Source organism: Salvelinus alpinus, chromosome 19 (assembly GCF_045679555.1).
Source record: "Salvelinus alpinus chromosome 19, SLU_Salpinus.1, whole genome shotgun sequence".
Lineage (NCBI taxonomy): Eukaryota > Metazoa > Chordata > Actinopteri > Salmoniformes > Salmonidae > Salvelinus > Salvelinus alpinus.
In genome coordinates, this window is record NC_092104.1 from 50,112,378 (window position 1) to 50,133,569 (window position 21,192).

The 21,192-nt window shown below is 44.1% G+C and overlaps 1 protein-coding gene across 5 annotated transcripts in view; it reads left to right on the forward strand.

Moving 5' to 3' along the window:
• LOC139545774 (rhotekin-like) overlaps positions 1 to 21,192 on the forward strand; it is a 144,836-nt gene that overhangs the window by 105,874 nt on the left and 17,770 nt on the right. For all 5 annotated transcript variants that reach the window (XM_071353932.1, XM_071353936.1, XM_071353935.1 and 2 more), the window contains exons 2-4: positions 17,666 to 17,880; positions 18,059 to 18,120; positions 18,907 to 18,960. In XM_071353932.1, coding sequence (XP_071210033.1) covers positions 17,666 to 17,880; positions 18,059 to 18,120; positions 18,907 to 18,960 — 331 coding nt within the window. The remainder of the gene's footprint in view (positions 1 to 17,665; positions 17,881 to 18,058; positions 18,121 to 18,906; positions 18,961 to 21,192) is intronic.

Below are 21,192 nucleotides of genomic sequence, written 5' to 3' on the forward strand. Positions count from 1 at the left end.
TTTTTTTTATACCTTTATTTAACTAGGCAAGTCAGATAAGAACACATTCTTACTTTCAATGACGGCCTAGGAACGGTGGGTTAACTGCCTCGTTCAGGGGCAGAACGACAGATTTTTACCTTGTCAGCTCGGGGGATTCAATCCTGCAACTTTACAGTTAACTAGTCCAACACTCTAACCACCTGATTACATTGCACTCCACGAGGAGCCTGCCTGTTACGCAAATGCAGTAGAAGCCAAGGTAAGTTGCTAGCTAGCATTAAACTTATCTTATAAAAAACAATCAATCATAATCACTAGTTAACTACACATGGTTGATGATATTACTAGTTTATCTAGCGTGTCCTGCGTTGCATATAATCAATGCGGTGCGTATCATTGCTCCAATGTGTACCTAACCATAAACATCAATGCCTTTCTTAAAATCAATACACAGAAGTATATATTTTTAAACCTGCATATTTAGCTAAAAGTAATCCAGGTTAGCAGGCAATATTAACCGGGTGAAATTGTGTCACTTCTCTTGCGTTCATTGCACGCAGAGTCAGTGTATATGCAACAGTTTGGGCCACCTAATTTGCCAGAATTTTACGTAATTATGACATAACATTGAAGGTTGTGCAATGTAACAGGAATATTTAGACTTATGGATGCCACCCGTTAGATAAAATACGTAACGGTTCCGTATTTCACTGAAATAATAAATGTCTTGTTTTCGAGATGATAGTTTCCGGATTCGACCATATTGATGACCTAATGCTCGTATTTCTGTGTGTTATTATGTTATAACTAAGTCTATGATTTGATAGAGCAGTCTGACTGAGCGGTGGTAGGCAGCAGCAGGCTCGTAAGCATTCATTCAAACAGCACTTTCCTGTGTTTTGCCAGCAGCTCTTCGCAATGCTTCAAGCATTGCGCTGTTTATGACTTCAAGCCTATCAACTCCCGAGATTAGGCTGGTGTAACCGATGTGAAATGGCTAGCTAGTTAGCGGGGTGAGCGCTAATAGCGTTTCCAACGTCACTCGCTCTGAGACTTGGAGTAGTTGTTCCCCTTGCTCTGCATGGTTAACGCTGCTTTGAGGGTGGCTGTTGTCGATGTGTTCCTGGTTCGAGCCCAGGTAGCGGCGAGGAGAGGGATGGAAGCTATACTGTTACACTGGCAATACAAAAGTGCCTATAAGAACATCCAATAGTCAAAGGTATATGAAATACAAATCGTATAGAGAGAAATAGTCCGAATAATTCCTATAATAACTACAACCTAAAACTTCTTACCTGGGAATATTGAAGACTCATGTTAAAAGGAACCACCAGCTTTCATATGTTCTCATGTTCTGAGCAAGGAACTTAAACGTTAGCTTTCTTACATGGCACATATTGCACTTTCACTTTGTTTTTGCATTATTTAAACCACATTGAACACCACAGTTTCATTATTTATTTGAGGCTAAATTGATTTTATTGAAGTATTATATTAAGTTAAATTAAGTGTTCATTCAGTATTGTTGTAATTGTCATTATTACAAATACATTTTAAAAAATCGTCCGATTTAATCTGTATCGGCTTTTTTTTGGTCCTCCAATAATCGGTATTGGCGTTGAAAAAGCATAATCGGTCGACCTCTAGTATTGATATGAGCAATGACCAGCATTTCAAAGCATTTCATGGCTACAGATGTGAGTACTATGGAGAAATAGTCATTTAGACAGGTAACCTTGGCGATCTTGGGCACAGGGGCTATGGTGGTCTGCTATGTAGGTATTACAGACTGGGTCAGGGAAAGGTTGACAATGTCAGTGAAGAATATTGTGAATTTTTCAGTACATGTGGCAATTATTTATTTCAGAAAGAGTCAGCAAAACTAGGACTCTATATATGTGCTCTAGGTCATTGGACACCATTAAATATGCACCTGACGGTTATTCTTGTAACTGTTATGGCCAACTGTGGTTACACCTCTTGGGTCTTTTCCAGAACAGGGGTTTCCCTTTCAGTGGAGTCAGCAGGATGACATGTATTGGTTAATCCTGTAGAGTGCCAAGGTCTGTTGCTATGGTCTTACATGCATGAAACTATTTCTATGACTCTACAGGTTGCATGTTCTATTACCAAGGCAAATGCCAAAGGTGATGAGCCATTAAGAGGAGTTACTATGAGTATGACGTAAGGAGGACAAATGTATTAGAAGTCTGTGCCAAGACGAAGGCAGTTGTATTCATGATCCAGCTCGGCTTTTATTATGAAGTAATAAAAAGTCTATTTGAACTCACATGCTCCGGTATTTGTGAAATATGATTGACCAAATATTTCCACGACAAGAACTGGTCAATGCATGCTCTGAGTACGCGTGCTAGTGATTTGTCTGGTCCCGTGGCCTTGTGAATGTTGACCTGTTTAAAGGTCTTTCTTACATCGGCTATGGAGAACGAGATGCCACAGTTGTCCAGAACAGCTGGTGCTCTCGTGCTTGGTTTAGTGTTGCTTGCATCGAAGCAAGCATAGAAGGTATTTAGTTAGTCTGGTAGGCTCACGTCACTTGGCAGCTCGCGGCTGGGTTTCCTTTTGTAATCTGTGACAGTTTGCAAACCCTGCCACATCCGACGAGTGTCGGAGCTGGCGTAATAGGATTTGATCTTAGTCCTGTATTGATGCTTTGCCTGTTTGATGGCTCTTCGGAGGTCATAGCAGGATTTCTTATCGGAGTCCATATTAGTGTCCCACTCCTTTTAAAGTGGCAGCTCTAGCCTTTAGCTCACTGCAGATGTTGCCTGTAATCCATGCCTTCTGGTTGGGATATGTACGTATGGTCACCGTGGGGACGACGTCGTCGATGCACTTGTTAATGAAAACATTGACTGATGTGGTAAACACCTCATTGATATTGGATGAATCCTGGAACATATTCCAGTTTGTGCTAGTGAAACAGTCCGGTAGCTTAGCATCCATTTCATTGGACAACTGTTTTGCATTCTTTCAGGAGGATGGAGCTATGGTCAAATTTGCCGAAGGGAGGGTGGGGGTGAGCTTCATATACGTTTCTTTGTGTGGAGTAAAGGTGGTCTAGAGTTTTGTTTTCTCTGGTTGCACAGGTGGCATGCTGGTAAAAATGGGGGTAAAACGGATTTCAGTTTCCCTGCATTATAATCACTCGCCACTAGGAGTGCTGCCTCTGGATGAGCATTTTCTTCTTTGCTTATGGCGGTATACAGCTCGTTGAGTGCGGTCTTAGTGCCAGCATCGGTTTGGGGTGGTAAATAGACAGCTATGAAAAATATAGATTAAACTCTCTTGGTAAATAGTGTGTTCTGCAGCTGATCATGAAGGTATTCTAACTTGGGCGAGCAAAACCTTGAGACTTCCTTAACATTAGAGATTGCGCACCAGCTGTTGTTAACAAAGAGACACACCCCTCCACCTTAACCTTATCTGTCACTGCCGTACGGTTTTAATAATGCATAGAAAAACCAGCTAGATGTATATTATCCATGTCCTTGTTCAGCCACGATTCTGAGAAACAAGATTTTACAGTTATTCAGATCCCATTGGTTGGATAGTCTCGAACGGAGCTCGTACAGTTTGTTCTCCAGTGACTCTACGTTCGCCAAAAGAACGGAAGCTAGGGATGGTTTATTTGCAATGTAGGTTCATCAGTATGCCCGCCCATCTGCCCCTTTTGCAGAGATGCTTCCTGTTTCAAGTCTGGCGGATTAGGGCAAAACATCCACAGCAGCTGACTCTTTGAAGTAGAAGTTGTGGTCCAAATCGAGGTTAGTGATCGCTGTTCTGATGTCCAGAAGCTGTTTTCAGTTAGAAGAAATGATTGCGGAGACATTGTGTACAGAAAAAGTAAAGACCAGTTAAAAAAAACACAAGTAGCAGAATTGGTTGGGAGCCCGTAAAATGGCCGCTATCCACTGCAGCACCATCTTCTACTTCCAGTGGCTCTGTGCCAACCTACAATACAACGCTGCCAATGATCTGGCCTCTTCTGCTGTCTATTATGCGCATGTGTGTAAGCGCTCAGATGTGAATAATAAGCGTGTGTGTGTTTGTAATTAATTGCTCCCAGACAGTCAGTTCTGCCAATTACTCTCATTAGGTGTTAACCATTCCTGTGAGATTGGCAGATGATGGAACGTCGTGGAGTACAAACTGTTCACCCGTCTCATTGGAGCAGAGCTGGACAACAAAAAAAATTCAGGCTTATCTCAATTGTATTCATCCTCACACCTTTCACTCATTCTCTCACTGTTTTTTGAGGTATGTTCCAGAGCAGCTAGTTCTCCCAGGGTTGCACAATTCTTAAAATCCTGCTTGGTTTCTCTGGGTGCATCTCAATAGTCTGTGGCTTCCTCTCTTTGGTTCTTCCCTTTCATTTACAGGGATCTGAGAACATGGGGTAGGTGAAAGCAATGTGGTTGAATACTGTAGGTTATTTCCTTTCACCTGTCCAGTTATTTCAGATTATTGCTGATGAAGGGAAGGAGACGAGGAGAGGAGGCCAGTGTAGACTATTGAGACCCAGCCTTTCTCTCCAAGGGGGCAGGAGAAGTAGGAATGTTGTATTATTGGACTTCCTGTCTCTGTGTTACCATTATAGAGTAGTACCATGCAGTTCATGTACAGTGTTCTTAAGACCAAGCCAGGCCATAAATACACGTATGGTCTGTTCTGTACCCACCATTTCATAACATCTTCTCTCTTTGGGTCTGCTGTGTGCTGAGACCACACACACACACACACACAAGAATGCCCCAGACTCCAGCGTAAATGTTCTATCACACACACTAGCAATAATATGGTACGTTATTGAAAGTCCATGCCTTTACTTTTCTGTTTGTCTCAAAGCTGGTTTTGATGAAGGACCAAAAGCTTTCCCTTGGATTCTGACAGATCATTTTTGGAATCTTCTTGACTTGTCCTACCGTATCTCCAGCTATGTGTGTTGACGTGACGTCTGATCCAGCTGAGAGACGGGTTTACAGTCAAACTGGAATCTAATTAAAAGAATCTGGAGTTAACACCCTCAATGTTAATGCCAATGAATTAATTTGGCAGGTTCAGTATCTTCTCTCTGAGCCTACTTATTTTAGTAAATTCTCACAACTGAAAACATGAGCACGGCAAGCAGTATCAGAGCGCAAAGACTAGGTCCAAGAGGCTTCGAAACAGCTTCTACACCCAAGCCATAAGACTCCTGAACAGCTAATCAAATGACTACCCAGACTATTTGCATTGCCACCCCACGGTGCTGCTACTGTCTGTTATTATCTATGCATAGGCACTTTAATAACTCTACCTACATGTACATATTACCTCAATTACCTCGCTTGCACATTGACATATTGACTCTGTACCGGTACCCCCTGTATATAGCCCCGCTATTGTTATTTACTGCTGCACTTTAATTATTTGTTATTCTTATCTCTTACTTTTTTTTAGGTATTTTCTTAAAACGCATTGTTGATTTAAGGGCTTGTAAGTAAGCATTTCACTAAGGTCTACACCTATTGTATTCGGCACATGTGACAAATAAGATTTGATTTGAAGCACCCAAGCTAACTGGCTAACGTTGGCTAGCTTGCTAGCTACTTCCAGACACAAATGAGGGAACAGCTCACTGACCATTTTACTCGTCCTAGCAGAGCTGGTGTGGCTGTTTTTATGTTATCCAGAGCGTTGGTGACTGCAACTGTGCAGCTGGCAACAATTTAATTATGCTTTTTTGCCAACGCTTACTGACACCGGCCATATTCAACGGGTGTTGAGCTGGGTAAATTTGTCAGTTATTCTGTGCTCTGGCATACTAAGACGAGAGTGCTTTGAAATCTGAGTAGATGGCCAGAGTGAATTTACCAGCTACGTCTATCGACAGTTGTCGCAGTGACGACATGAACATTCTATTGAAATGGTTACTTGCAAAGTGGAGTCTTTTTGTTTTGACATGTAGCTATCTAGCTTAACAATAAGCCATAATCCCAACTCATAACGTTACTACCCTGCATGAATCTGCAGGTAGCTAACCAACCAGGTTCAATGTTAGCTAGCTAGCTAACAGACTATAACTATCAATGAAAATGGCTCTGAGATACAAATAACATTACTACACAGATCATACACATAACATTAGCTAGCGAGCCAGCCAGCTAGCTAAGTTCAAATGGCTCGCTCTCCTGTGAAATAGTGATGTGCGACATACGTCTAGTTTCCTGAAATGAGTGACAAATGTGATTATGCATGTAATGCTATTATTATAAAGGTGCATTTTTATGGTGAACATTTTCTTCCCCAAACTTGAAACGCACACGCTGCGTATGTATGCCAGTTAGGCTCTACACCTGTTTATAAAGCGGATTGTGCTTAATTTTAAGAAGTTATTTGGCCAGCTACGTCTACAGATACAAAACATATATCCCTAGGGGTGAGACTACAGTCGTGGCCAAAGGTTTTGAGAAAAAGACAAATATTAATTTCCACAAAGTTTGCTGCCTCAGTGTCTTTTCATAATAAGCATTTCATAAGTGTCAAATGCTTTTATTGACAATTACAGGAAGTTGATGCAAAGAGTCAATATTTGCAGTGTTGACCCTTCTTTTTCAAGACCTCTGCAAACCGCCCTGGCATGCTGTCAATTAACTTCTGGGCCACATCCTGACTGATGGCAGCCCATTCTTGCATAATCAATGCTTGGAGTTTGTGGGTTTTTGTTTGTCCACCTGCCTCTTGAGGATTGACCTCAAGTTCTCAATGGAATTAATGTCTGGGAGTTTCCTGGCCATGGACCCAAAATATCGGTGTTTTGTTCCCCGAGCCACTTAGTTATCACATTTGCCTTATGGCAAGGTGCTCCATTATGCTGGGAAAAGGCATTGTTCGTCACCAAACTGTTCCTGGATGGTTGGGAGAAGTTGCTCTCGGAGGATGTGTTGGTACCATTCTTTATTCATGGCTGTGTTCTTAGGCAAAATTGTGAGTGAGCCCACTCCCTTGGCTGAGAAGCAACCTCACACATGAATGGTCTCAGGATGCCTTACTGTTGGCATGACACAGGACTGATGGTAGCGCTCACCTTGACTTCCTCAGCAGTCCAATCCCTGTACCTTTTGCAGAATATCAGTCTGTCCCGATGTTTTTCCTGGAGAGAAGTGGCTTCTTTGCTGCCCTTCTTGACACCAGGCCATTCTCCAAAAGTCTTCGCCTCACTGTGCGCACTCACACCTGCCTGCTGCCATTCCTGAGCAAGCTCTACTGGGGGTGCCTCGATCCCGCAGCTGAATCAACTTTAGGAGACGGTCCTGGCGCTTGCTGGACTTTCTTGGGCGCCCTGAAGCCTTCACAACAATTGAACTCTCCTTGAAGTTCTTGATGATCCGATAAATGGTTGATTTAGGTGCAATCTTACTGGCAGCAATATCCTTGCCTGTGAAGCCCTTTTTGTGCAAAGCAATGATGACGGCACGTGTTTCCTTGCAGGTAACCATGCTTGACAGAGGAAGAACAATGATTCCAAGCACCACCCTCATTTTGAAGCTTCCAGTCTATTATTCGAACTCAATCAGCATGACAGAGTGATCTCCAGCCTTGTCCTCGTCAACACTCACACCTGTGTTAACGAGAGAATCACTGACATGATGTCAGCTGGTCCTTTTGTGGCAGGGCTGAAATGCAGTGGAAATGTTTTGGGGGGATTCAGTTCATTTGCATGGCAAAGAGGGACTTTGCAATTAATTGCAATTCATCTGATCACTCTTCATAACATTCTGGAGTATATGCAAATTGCCATCATACCTACTGAGGCAGCAGACTTTGTGAAAATGAATATTTGTGTCATTCTCAAAGCTTTTGGCCACGACTGTACATGAGGTGTGAGACTATGAATTGAAAAAGTCGCAAAAAAGGAGCGCTGTTTTTTTCCTTACTGCACACAAGCTGGGCATCATTCACAAGCGATAGGCTAATATTGTCACCCATCACACTGTTCTTGATTTAATCTTGTATTTACATACAGTGCCAGTCAAAAGTTTGGACACACCTACTCATTTCAGGGTTTTTCTTTTTACTATTTTTTACATTGTAGAATAATAGTGAAGACATCAAAACTATGAAATAACACATTGAATCATGTAGTAGCCAAACAAGTGTTAAACAAATCGAAATATATTTGAGATACTTCAAAAAAATACATGTCGTCTATGCACTTAAATAGCGAATAGGACGCTTTTCACTGGTTAATTTTCATGCCAGCCAGGTAGGCTATATTCTTGTTTAAAAAGAAGCAATGTGCTTAACATTAGGAAAGTTGAGAAATATAGTAGGTCTAACCTATAGAAAGCTGATGGGATCCTCCTCTTTTTAAGAGGCCATCACTCTGTTTTCTCCCACAATTGCATTGCCTATAGAAATGTGGCACAACATCAGCTCATGGGCTCTCATGAAGTGTTGGATTCGATTTTTGACGACATTTGCATTGATGTCAGAGTGATGAGAGGGACAATAGAGTGTGGGGCAGTTAGCAAGTTTGGTAGGCTACTAATGACCATCAGCGGCATCAGAGCTAGGAGAAGCCTAATTACCGTGACTAAACGATCACGTGGAATTTGACTGCCGTCATGACTCGTGACCGCCAGTGTGGCAGTAATACGGTCACCATAACAGCGCTAACTAGGGGTACTAGGCCTGTGTAATTGACTACAAACCAAGCTGTAGTGCATTAGGGTGAGGCTAGTCAGTGCCAGAAGGTTTTATTGTGTCTGTAAGCAAGGCTGGGCTTGGCTGCCAGTCTACACTCTTAATGAATTACCTTGTTGTTGTGCCTCTGATGTGCACTTTGAAGATTTTAGAATAACTGTCCACATTTTACTTTTCCTCAGCCAACAAGGCGAGTAACGAACAGCAAAATCACTAGCCAGTCTTCCATCCCCCATAGTAGAAAAGTTGCCCTATTCTGTTGGTCAGCTTGTCGATAAAGAACTAGCCTATTGCAAACAGACTCTAGGACAGTTGTGGGATGATAGGTAGACAAGGTAGTAAGCTACGTGCGAAAGTTCCATAATGTAATTAGCGGGAAATCACACAGTTGTCAAAAGTGCACTGCACACGCCAGCAGTTAAATTTAACCTTTATTTAACTAGGCAAGTCAGTTAAGAACAAATTCTTATTTACAATGAAGGCCTACACCGGCCAAACCTGGATGACACTGGGCCAATTGTGCACCGCCCCATGGGACTCCCAATCACGGCCGGTGGTGACCCTGGAATCGAACCAGGGTGTCTCTAGTGACGCCTCAAGCACTGAGATGCAGTGCCATAGACCGCTGCGCCACTCGGGAGCCCAAGTGACCTTCATGTGACAGAGATGAAAATATCCGTTAGAAAAACAGGAGATCTAATGTGCAACAACTAGCATCGGTTGCTAATATGACCAGGATTGTGTCTTTGGCTACTGGACAATGAAAGGAAGTTTAAATAAAATCATTATTTTATCCTCCATGGATATGGTCTGATTTTGGCTAGGCTACTTTGAAGCAAGGTAAGACATTCCTCATAATATGCATTTCAACTTTCTGGTTTCAAACAATTAAATGTATCCATTTTCACAATGCATACTCATTGCAAAATTGTGTGTGACGTGCTGATGAAGCCGGCCTGCCATTGCCCCTGCATTTTCTGTTTGAGATCCTGGCAGATTTTCTGCTCAAAGGCTCTGTATTTGTATGCTGTACTCATGAATAAGTTGCATAACAAAGATATGGCCAATTTTAATAGGCATGACCAGTCAAATGTATTTCCATCGACTGGTATTTCCATCAATGAATAGGCTAAAAAGCATGATTTCGCAATGGGATTATTTTTATTTTCTTCTCCTGGACTATTGGCTGAAGCTAAAATGTATTCATCGGCTCCAGCCAAAAGCAGGCGATTACTAGCTATTACCGGCTAACGGAAACCCTGCCCTACACACACATCCACCAACACCACCATGAATCGCACCCCCAGCTAGCAGCATACTCTTTTCAAAGAATGAACAGTGCTACGTAAAAACCCTAGGCTGTAGCTCCGCTCCACATACCACACACACACACCGCCCCCCTCCGAGCTGGGACTCAGCTGCAATGGAACACTCGGCGCCTTTGTGTGAGAACAGCTGGCTGCAGAGTGACACAGTCACACACTGCATATCATACCCTCCCCCCCGCCTATTGTTTGTGAATAATTGAATACATTTGATGGTCATGGGTTGTGTTCAGTTCTATTGGAACAAAGGTCTCTGGCTTTCCACCATCAGAACCGTGCAGAGTCCATTCGGGCCCTGGTGACATCAGAGCTCTGGCAGTAGCCTGGGGAGGGGAGAAGTATGTGCCTTGGCCCGGACCATGGTTGGACCGCTTTGTGTGGCCGTGTTGCTCTCATTAATGGAGGCAGGCAAACACCCCACCCAGTAACTGCCTTGCCTCCTGACCCCTGGTACCAGAACCAAACCACTACAGTATGCCCTACACCTGATCAAGATATTCATGTGGGTTCATTTAGTGTTTGTGTTGTATATTTGCATTTGGTGGAACCTGTGTTTGTTTGTGTGCCTCTGTAGTGTATGTGTTAGCATAGGCTATCTTTGTGTGAGGGATGGATAGACCGACAAAGTCTGAGGCTGTTTTTGTGCACGTCATGAAACTATAGTGTGTGACTGTGTGCGTGATTGTGAGTGAATGAGAGAGACACAGTGCCCTATGCTTTTTGTGTGTTAATGACAGTCTGCTGATGTACGTTCCTTTCACCCCTCGTGACCACATCCCACAGCTCCCTTGGGCCTTTCCAGGCCCTGCCCCTCCCTCCGTCCACTGCAGACATGCCCCGGGTGTGGGAGGGAGGGAGCAAGGGAAAGCAGAAGAGGAAGGGATTTGGGTGGAGTGGGTAGGCACATAGTTGTGGCTGACTAATTAAAAGCCAGCAAGCTTTGGTCACTAAAACCCTGATGAATGGGAGTGGTCAGGAATTCCGCTCACTGTGTTATGTGTGCATGGTATTTGTCTGTGTGTGTGAGAATCTGTGTGTGTGTGTGTTCCTTTGGGTGTCAATGAAAGATTGTGCAGTGGGAAGAATTAACACTACATTATTTTAAAGAGGAGTGCTTGTTTACTCTATGCTGATTGGTGCAGATGGTCAGCGAATGAGGATGTCTATGTAGCTCATAGTGGAGGGGTGTCTCTTCCACACCTCCCCAGTCCTGTGCCTCTGTAATTAACTCTATAATAAAGTTAACCCTCCCCCTACAGCAGTGGGTTAGGCTCTTGATACTGGTGCTGCTTTCCCTGCTGTCACTCCTCTTTCCATTCTTCTCACTGTCTTTTCCTCTTTGCTCTCTCCCTCGGTAATCTCGGCTGCTCTAAGTAGTCAGTCGATGCTTATGTGACAGACAGGATACTCGGGCAGCAAGGGCAGGAAGTGACCTCACAGTACTAGTCTTTATTCAGGTGCAGCGGACCTGGATTTCCTCCCACGAACACGTGTCCCCCGTCACAAATTTAAAGACACGCTGACACTGCAGGCTCACAAACACAACCTTTTTATTTCCACCTCTCTACTACATTCACACATAAACACACACACGTAAAGACACACGCATGCACACACACTAGGCTTGGGTGGGATCCAGATTTTCATACCTTCATACAGTTCTTCTGAGATTTACTGTATTACCGGCATAGCACACACGGGGGCGCTAAAAACACAACATCTAATTGGGCCTCTATTACCAGAATGCAAATAATAGCAAAAATCACACGGACGCTGTTAGCTAAATGCTAACGAGCAAAAACGAACATAAACTAATTGCAAAGACTGGCAAATCCGGCTCATAAAGCGGGAGCTAGTAGCTACCGAATGCCATTTTTGGTGAGCGTGGACATTTACAAGCGGAGGTGAACGAGAGAAATTGTGCAAATGAACAAAGTTGTGAAGCATGCTTTTCTGAAGGAAGAGCAGCATTTGCACAAGGAGCAGAGGGGAGAAGACAGGAGGGAAAAAAATCTAGTAGTAGAAAGCACAGGGAAAAAATAGCAGCAAGACATCTGATGGCAAACATTTAGTAGTGAATTGCATACAAGTGTAACTGCATTACCTTGTGTGCAGCACAACAGAGACTCGCTGATTTAGAATGCTATTGACTCACCAGCTCCCGCTTGTTGTGCTCTTTACAACGAACACATGACTGGCTCAACTGTTCTGGGGAACTACGGTAAACTTCATAATGTGACAGGTAAAATGAAGAACGCCATCTGCTTTATCTCCTAACGTATTGCACAAGTTGACTGCAGGTATTTTGCAGCCCCCCGGCACCTCTGATTCAGAGGGGTTGGGTTAAATGCGGAAGACACATTTCAGTTGAATGCATTCAGTTGTACAACTGACTAGGTATCCCCCTTTCCCTTTAACTAGCTACAAGTATTCACATTTTTTTGAAAACCAATGAAATAGTATTGACGAGATTGAAAAACCATCCCATGACATTTTCCAAATACCCAGGTATATGGTACACTGCCTAAGCTTAACACACACATGTGATTCGTTGGTTGAACTGTCAATCACATCAATAGCAGACTAGAAGCTCCACACTATGCCTGCTCCTGATCTGGTGCTGTTGAACTATCCTTCCATCTGGGGTTGGCGAGTCCATAGTCCATGATCCTGGGTAGGGTTCAGGGGTCAGAGAGGAAGCCTAACCAAGCAGAACAACACAATGTAAACAAGGCCGTGTGAAATCCCCAGTGTGAAGACCCAGGCCCAACACATCACACTGATCACAGAGAGGCTGCCAACACCCTACTTACACCAGGGTATCAGCAGCACACACACACACACATCCATTTGTCTCCTGTCCATCCCTCTAAGCCAGACAGACCAGAAGATTCCATCTCCCTCAATTATTCCAATCTGGGCTCATTTTCAACACTCACGCTTCATTACCTGGGAACAGGCCGGTCCCTGTAACCCCGCTGCCCCCTCACCCTTCCATCTTCTCACTCTTTTTCACTGTCTCACATCCAACATACTCCCATCTTGCACTCGCTCTCACTGCCACTGACTGGCACCCTGGCATGGGGCACTGTATTGGCACCAGGCATAAAAATGGGGTGGTCTAAAAAATAACTCTGTCTGTTTGGTGGTGCTAGGTTTGCTCCTTTTTGTGTGTATTATATTGTCCTTTGTGCATTCAGCCTATAGCTTGCAATGACGATAAAGCTGTTTTATATTAGAAACAGTAGCGAGGGGAAACAATTGGTTGTTAGTGGGCAGACTTAATCTCTGAAGCCCAAACGCATCACAGTTTAGATATGGCGTGTACTGTAGATATCAGGCTTCATCACACTCCGCAGACGTACCTTATCCCTGTTAGAATGCCAGGAGGAGAGCTTGACCATGTTTTGCTGTGTGCGTGTGTGTGTGCATTCGTTCATTTGTGTGTACATTTGTGTGGGTGTGTGCATTCGTGTGTGTGTCTCTCAGGCAGTGGCACGGAGGGGGATTAATAACAGAACTTGGTTGAAAGTCTCATTTTGGGAAAGCCCCGGAGGAGAAGGCTGCTAATTTCCTCTCTATAAATACAGTGAACCCGACTGGCATGTAGGGCAGCAGCACAGCTCCTGTACTACACATGGGCTAGATCCGCAGGTTCACTGGTGTGTGCTACGTAGTACTGCAGAAGATAAGGACACACACACATAGGGGTGGCACTATTACCGTATAACCAGTGGTTATGGATGAAGACTGTCATTAAAATAATCATCATAACCATTTTACTTTCTCTTTTGGAGGGGGGGGGGCGAAAAGCTGACTGAAGACAGGACGGCCGGACATTTTGTGCAGTTGAGTCCGTTTCTACGGTAACATGGACTCTTTACAACTTCATGAAACGTTGTTGCTCCTTGCTGAAACAAGCAAGGTGTTGTAGCGAAAGAGTATTCGGTTGCCTATGCATCGTCCCTCATCCCTGCAGCAGCAGCACGCGTAGAAGTAGAATGATTAGAATGGGCTTGGAACCTTTAACGCTGCATTGTTTTTACATCAGATAGCGCTTCGATTCCGTCTCGTATCTCGCAAAGGGTAATGGGATATCAGGATATTAATCAAATAATGTTTAAAAGGTGAATATCTGCTTCAGACTTAAGAATACCTAATACCTGAACAAACCACTGGGCAGGTATCTGCACTGAGCTAAAGGCTAGAGCTGCTGCTTTCAAGGAGCGGGACACTAATCTGGACGCTTAAAAGAAATCCCGTTATGCCCTCCTTCAAGACTGTTGGAAAAGCTTTCCAGGTGAAGCTGGTTGAGAGAATGCCAAAAGTTAGCAAAGCTGTCATCAAGGCAAAAGGTGTCCTTTTGAAGAATCTCAAATATAAAATCGAATTTTATTTACCACTTTTATGGTTACTACATGATTCCATATGTGTTATTTCCTAGTTTTGATTTCTTCACTATTTTTCTACAATGTAGAAAATAGTCAAAATAAAGAGAAACCCTTGAATGAGTAGGTTTTCTAAAACTTTTGACCGGTAGTGTACATGGGTACACTTCCTGCTTTGGTCCTACGGGTACAACTCAATTTACTTTCCTCCCTGTCTCTAAACACACTCTTATACACACACTTTGACTACACAAACTGACATAAAAGCACACATAAACACACACACTGCTGCCTAAAATTCCTTCTGTAGTGCTGTTCTCCTTTCCCTCTTTGTTCAAAAGCTTATAGGAAGATGAAGGGATATTGTTGCTGTTTTCATTTCATGTCAGCTCTACTCTTGCGTTTACCTCTAACATTGTATGCATGCATATATATCACATATGGTCCAGGCATCTTTAATATAATAAAACTTTATTGTCGATCCAGAATGGACATTTTTCTTTGGCATCACCTTACATTAAAAGGATACATTCTCACGTCCCACATTTTAAAACAGTCCATCATACCGCATAGACTAAAAACATATAGGTCATTGATACGTTTACTCACAACTGACCGCTGCCCCAACTGCACTGTTCAAATAGATAAGTGCATATACCGATACAATTTACGTTGCATTTAGTAGTCCAAAAGCACAAGGAACAAATTGTTTTAACACATTCTTCTTGGCCATAGGCATTCTGAAGCACCGGCCAGAAGGAAGCCTCTCGAACTGAGGGTGTAGAGGGTGGGAGGGATCGCCTACGATAGCCAGTGCCTTCCTTTTTGGCTGTTTTGTGGAACATACTGCTCAACTGTGGCCGACCAATTACTTTGCTGGCTGTGTTTACTATTCTGGGCAGTTTGCTTTTGCTCCTCACGCTCAGATTGCCATACCTGACTGTCATATTGAACGTGAGGATGCTCTCCACCAGACTGCGGTACATCCTCTCCAGAACATCCTGGCTGACCCCCAAACCCCTTCAATTTCCTGACTTGAAAACACACGCAGGCTTGCTTTAAAAAAAAAAATTGTCTCCGTTCTCTGTAAAACTCAGCTTGTCATCAATTTGTGTCCCTAGGTATTTGAAACAGTCAACCACCTCCGCTGGTTGGTCGTTCAGAGAGAGTGGTTGGGACATTGGAAAGTTGTAGCCATTGATGATCAGCTCCTTTGTCTTGTCCACATTGATGTGGCACTTGACCGGCACAATTCTTGAAGGTAAAAAAAAAATTAAAAAAAAAAGCTGTCCCCATCTGACGTTGCTCTGATGGGACTATTTTCTTAAGACGCTGTGTCATCCGTGTACTTGGAAAAACCTCACGTTGTTTCCTTGGATCTTCATCTCGTTAGTGTAGATGGAGAACAACAGCGGTGAAAGGACACACCCCTGGGGAGCCCCTGTGTTCAGGGTCAGTTTATCAGAGAGGGCCCCATTTTAATGAGAACCCTCTGTGGCTGGTCAGTTAAAAAGTCCAACCTGCGAGGCCTCCGTTGACATTCAGGTCCAGTAGTCGTTTCAGCAGTGTGTTTATTTGTATTGAAAGCTGAACTAAAATCAATTAAAACAATTTGTGCATATGATTTTGCATGTTAAAGGTGACTAGCCGTCATATTCACCAAGGTCAGGGTAGCATCCTCAGTCCCCTCTTTAACAATGTCAATATTCTTTATCAGGCATAAACATGTTGGTCTGACAGTATTCCATAGGGAGAAATCTGTTAGACTTTAGAACCCCTTTGAACGTTAAATGATGTAACTGTTTTTGGAGATGATTGAATTGATGATAATGTATTACTGTACTTTTGACCCGAATGGCTGTATTACAACAATATTGGTGTAGGCCCACAGCTTTACTCTGCTTGGTTTGGCTGGAGGACAATGTATTTGGATGTGTTTTGATTTAGAGCTGTTAGTGTATTTAGCGTTCCCCACCATGGTTTTGTCCTAAGCTGTGCTATTTGTTCAAAGGGCATATTAGTTTACCCTATACAACCCTCTGTCTCTGTTACTGCCACGAGAGAGCTGTGGGCCAGAATGCATAAAAGCACTGGATCCAAAGAGCCAAAATGACTCCACATGTAGGCAAATGAGTCCAAGCCACATTCACTCCCATCCACCCCACTGTCCTTTTTGCAGTGCTCTGTTTGGGATGGATGGGAGGAGAAGAGAGCGAGGCTATTTGAAGACAGTGGAGTGAAAAATGGCTTGAGAGAGACAGAGAAGGCGGGGAGAATAAAATAAAGTAGAGAGGGAGGTCTGTAAGACCGTTATCACTTTGGAGTGGTATAACAAAGAGATTGAGTGTGAGAGGCAGAAGCGTGTGTGATATTAAACATGTTTAATTGGACACAAAGCAGCAGCTGAGATGTGGGTTGTTGTCATAGCAACAGGGGAGGTCAGTAGCAGGGACTACTTCCAAAACCCCAGAGAGGTAGAAGAAATGTTATGGGGGATCCTTCGTACAAACTTAAACGTGCAAAGAGACAAGTCCTATTTGTGTTTTCACCTATTTCTTTGTCTCTCTCGTCTCTTTCCTGCTTGCTTTGTCCTCCATTTTTACGTTGCTCTTTCTCTTCATCTCTGTGTTGCCATTCTGCTGGCAGTATGAAGTGTGTTGCAGTAATTTAGGCTCTGTTAAACCATGTTGAATGTTGCATCTTCTAAGTCTCTCTCTCCATCTCGTCCCTTCATGATCAACCGTACTTTAGACCCCTTGTCCTAGATAAACCACATCAGATTCACATGTTTTTTTACAAACTTGAGATGGGAGCAGGAAAGGGTTCGGGTGTTGGGACTGAGGGGTGTGTCTGGGTGTTAATGTCTGGCGTCTCTCATGGTGGAAGACAGGGCTCCACTGTTTTGACAGTTCCACTCACTACGCTCTCCCGGGTGAGCTGCTCCCAAAGGGGGTGTGTGTGTACTGTGCATGCAGGGAGGGAGGTGTTAAATGATTCAGCATCTTCATGTTCATCTTCAAGCCCTCTCATGGCCCATGAGAGGGCTTCATCTGGCCTGCACACACACACACTTTTGTCCTCTTTCTCTCTCATACACACAGACATGGCACATAACACACGCTCTTCCTCAGTCATTGTCTTACATTATAAATAAAATGTCTTACCTGGTCCCTCTTCTTACAGTCTCACTCCACACTCGAAGATCAAACCTGTTCCAGTCAGCACCATCTCTAACCGCTCTCTCTCTCTCTCTGCCTGTAGGACAGTGACATCCAGAAAAAGATAGACCATGAGATCCGGATGCGTGATGGAGCCTGTAAGCTGCTGGCTGCCTGCTCCCAGAGAGACCAGGCCCTGGAGGCAGCCAAGAGCCTGCTCACCTGCAACACCCGCATCATGGCCTACATGTCAGAGCTGCAGAGGATGAAGGAGGCCCAGGTCATGCAGAGGGTCGCACGAAGGTCAGATGGCACAAGGTAAGGGGACAGGGCATGGGTGTCGGGTTTTTGGCTGTATAGGAACTTATCACTGCATAAATGCTACTGTCCCCATTGGGTAAATGTCTTAATATGGTCTGGGTTGGCAATCGGTAAGGGTTTACAATTGGAATTTCCATTGTCACCCCCCCCCCCCCCCCATTTCTGTCTCTCCTAGGTCATCAGATGCAGGGCCCATGGACGACAGACTACCCTGTAAGGGTAAGGTGGCCATCTCAGGTAGGCCCCGGTGATGTGCGTGTGTGCACAAAATGTGAACGAGCGAGAGTCTGTGAAAGACAGCTAGCGAGATACCGGGTCCCCATGTCTACCCAATAGCTGAGCTCCGTCTAGCCCCCTCGGGCCCTGACACCCTGCCTCCTCCTCCCCTATTACTCCATGTCATTTCCTCATTCTTGGCCGCGTCCATGGCGACCTGCAGACGCTGTCCGTCAGGGGGGGGGTAAGGGTGGGATAGGGGTTGAGGGTAAAAGGGGGGTAGAATGAAGGAGGAATAGGTTGAGGTGGGGGAGAGGAATAAGTTAGGGGCGGAGGGGGAGAGAATTGGGGGGTTAGGATGAGGGGGGGTTCAGTGAAAGAGGTAATTAAAGAATTAGATGAACTGCTCTGGCTCAGTGGGACAAGAGGACAGGGGGGCTGTCTGTCTGTCTGGAACTGCTCACAGCTGGAGGGCATACAAACAGAGGTTGTGATTAATCATTGATTAAGTAGACAGGAAGCCATTCAGCTAGTGGCTCCAGCGCATGGGCATACACAAATTCAGCACACACAGACACACGGGTAGGCACACACACACAGATCACACACCGAGTATGACAGTGACTGCCTGGTGGGAGGATTTTTAAAGGTCAGGAGTCTTCTACCTGTCAACCTGAGTGTGTGTGTGTGTGTACGTGCGTGCGTGCGTACATGTACTTACCTGCGTGCGTGTGTATATGCTTGTGTGAGTGTATATGCTACATTTGTGTCGGATTTCACTCGTCTGACTGTCCTTTGCCATTACAGACCTGCGGATTCCACTCATGTGGAAAGACACCGAGTACTTCAAGAACAAAGGAGGTGAGGAATCGGTGTGGTAGCACTGGTGTGAATCAAATCCTGTTCTATTACCCATCGCTCTGAGTTTGTGATGTGAGTTGACTGAGTGAAGCGAAGTGACTCAAATTGAATTTGGGTAAAGTGGTGTGAAATCAGGTGCACATAACTATGCCAGCCTGGGCCCATACCCACAAAGCCTCTCAGAGTATAAGAGTTAGGGCTGGGATGATACCAGTATCACATTTTTTTTTTTTTTACATGGGATAAATAAAAAACCGAAGCAGACCAAACTCTTTGGTCCTTTAAAACCTGCTGTGTGTAAAATATTGTTTGCTGTAGCTTGGGAAATAAATACATGTGACTCTGGATGACAACACAATGGTGTTTGTTTCTAACGTTAGGGCTGTTTTCCTCAAGAAGTTAAAGCCGCTTCGTGTTTTGTTTCCTTGCCACGATTCAAACAAATATTGCGGTGTTGGTATCGTCCCGGCCCTATAGGAGTGCTGATCTAGGATCAGTTTCGCCTTTTACATCATAATGAATAACATTATATGGAACTGATCCTAGACCAAAAACTCTAAACAATAAGAACTGACGTAATGAACATGTAAGCGTAACAGTTCTGCTCTTTTAAAAGGACTTGTAGATCTGAAGAACTATACAGCTATTGAAACAATGCAGCTCATTGACAAGCAGACATTCCTACAGTGAGTGATATGGGATGATGGCCTCTGGCATAGAAATCTGCTGCACAGACAGCCCTTTTCTGTTGTCTTTGGCTGTGCTACTGCAGCTGTGGTATGGTTTATGTTGACTGCTACTTTTGGGGAGGTGGAACATCTATTCAGAGGTGGAAACGTTCCGTGGGAATTACCGGGAATATATGGGAATTAACGGAAATATATGCAAATAAATATTAATACCAATTAAATGTAGATGTGTTTTGCATTAGATATATTTACCATATCATATGGAGACAGAAACCTTATCATAAGTAGACATTATTTCAAATTATTAAATCCTTCCCAAAAAAACGATTTAGTTACGAATTGAACTTTAATTAAATGAGTTGACTATCCACATGGGACGATTTCACTGAACAACAAAAGAAAGGGAATATTGAATGATCCCCAATGATCCATCGCATCTCCCAAAAACGTTTTCAACATATACATCTGTAAAATGATAGTCTAGAAACTAAAGCTCTGGCTGTCTTCCTCTCAGGTTTCCATGTCTTCTCCCTGGACCTCCTCAATGTCCACCTCTTGAACATCAGACTGAGGCCTCATCTTCACTGTTACTTTCCAACCTAGTTGAGGATGGCTCGTTGTCAGCCTCAAAAAGCCTAAAATTTGCCTGGATGGCCACCAATCTTCCAACCCATATTGGTCAGTCTGTTGTGTGCTTGGTGTGTGTGTTCCCAAACAAGGACCAGTTGCGCTCTGATGCGGCTGATGTTGGTGGGATTTGGAGGATGATGGAGGCAACAGGGGAAAGAGCCTCAGATCCACAAAGTCCCTTCCACCAGGTGGCTGATGAGATATGTTGGCACGACTGCCATATTGCATCTCCATCCCAAAGCCCTTGCTTGGAAGTGTACTTCGCCAGACTGCCAAGAACCTTGCCCTCATCCAGGCCAAGGTGGCGAGACACGGTAGTGATGACAACATTGGCCTTGTTGAGCTCTGCACCAGACAGGATGCTCTTGCCAGCATACTTGGGGTCCAACATGTACGTTGTGACGTGTATGGGCTTCAGGTAGAAGTCTTCAAACTTTTTGATGTATTTCAGAACTGCAGTTTCCTCTGCTTGGAGCAACAGTGAAGTGGGCAGGGCAGTACGGATTTCTTCGCTTACATCTGCAAGCAGAGTCTGAACATTAGACAGGATGGCATTGTCTCCCTCAATCCGTGCAATGGCTACTGCTATAGGTTTCAGGCTGCTTACCACTCTCTCTCCCAAAATACATCATCCAGGAGGATCCTCTTGATGGGGCTGTCCATATCGGCAGACTGTGATATGGTCATTTCTTGGAGAGACTACTTCCCCTTCAGAAGACTGTCAAACATGATGACAACACCACCCAAATGGATGTTGCTGGGCAGCTTCAATGTGGTGCTCTTATTCTTCTCACTTTGCTTGGTGAGGTAGATTGCTGCTATAACTTGATGACCCTTCACATACCTAACCATTTCCTTGGCTCTCTTGTAGAGTGTATCCATTGTTTTCAGTCCCATGATGTACTTGAGGAGC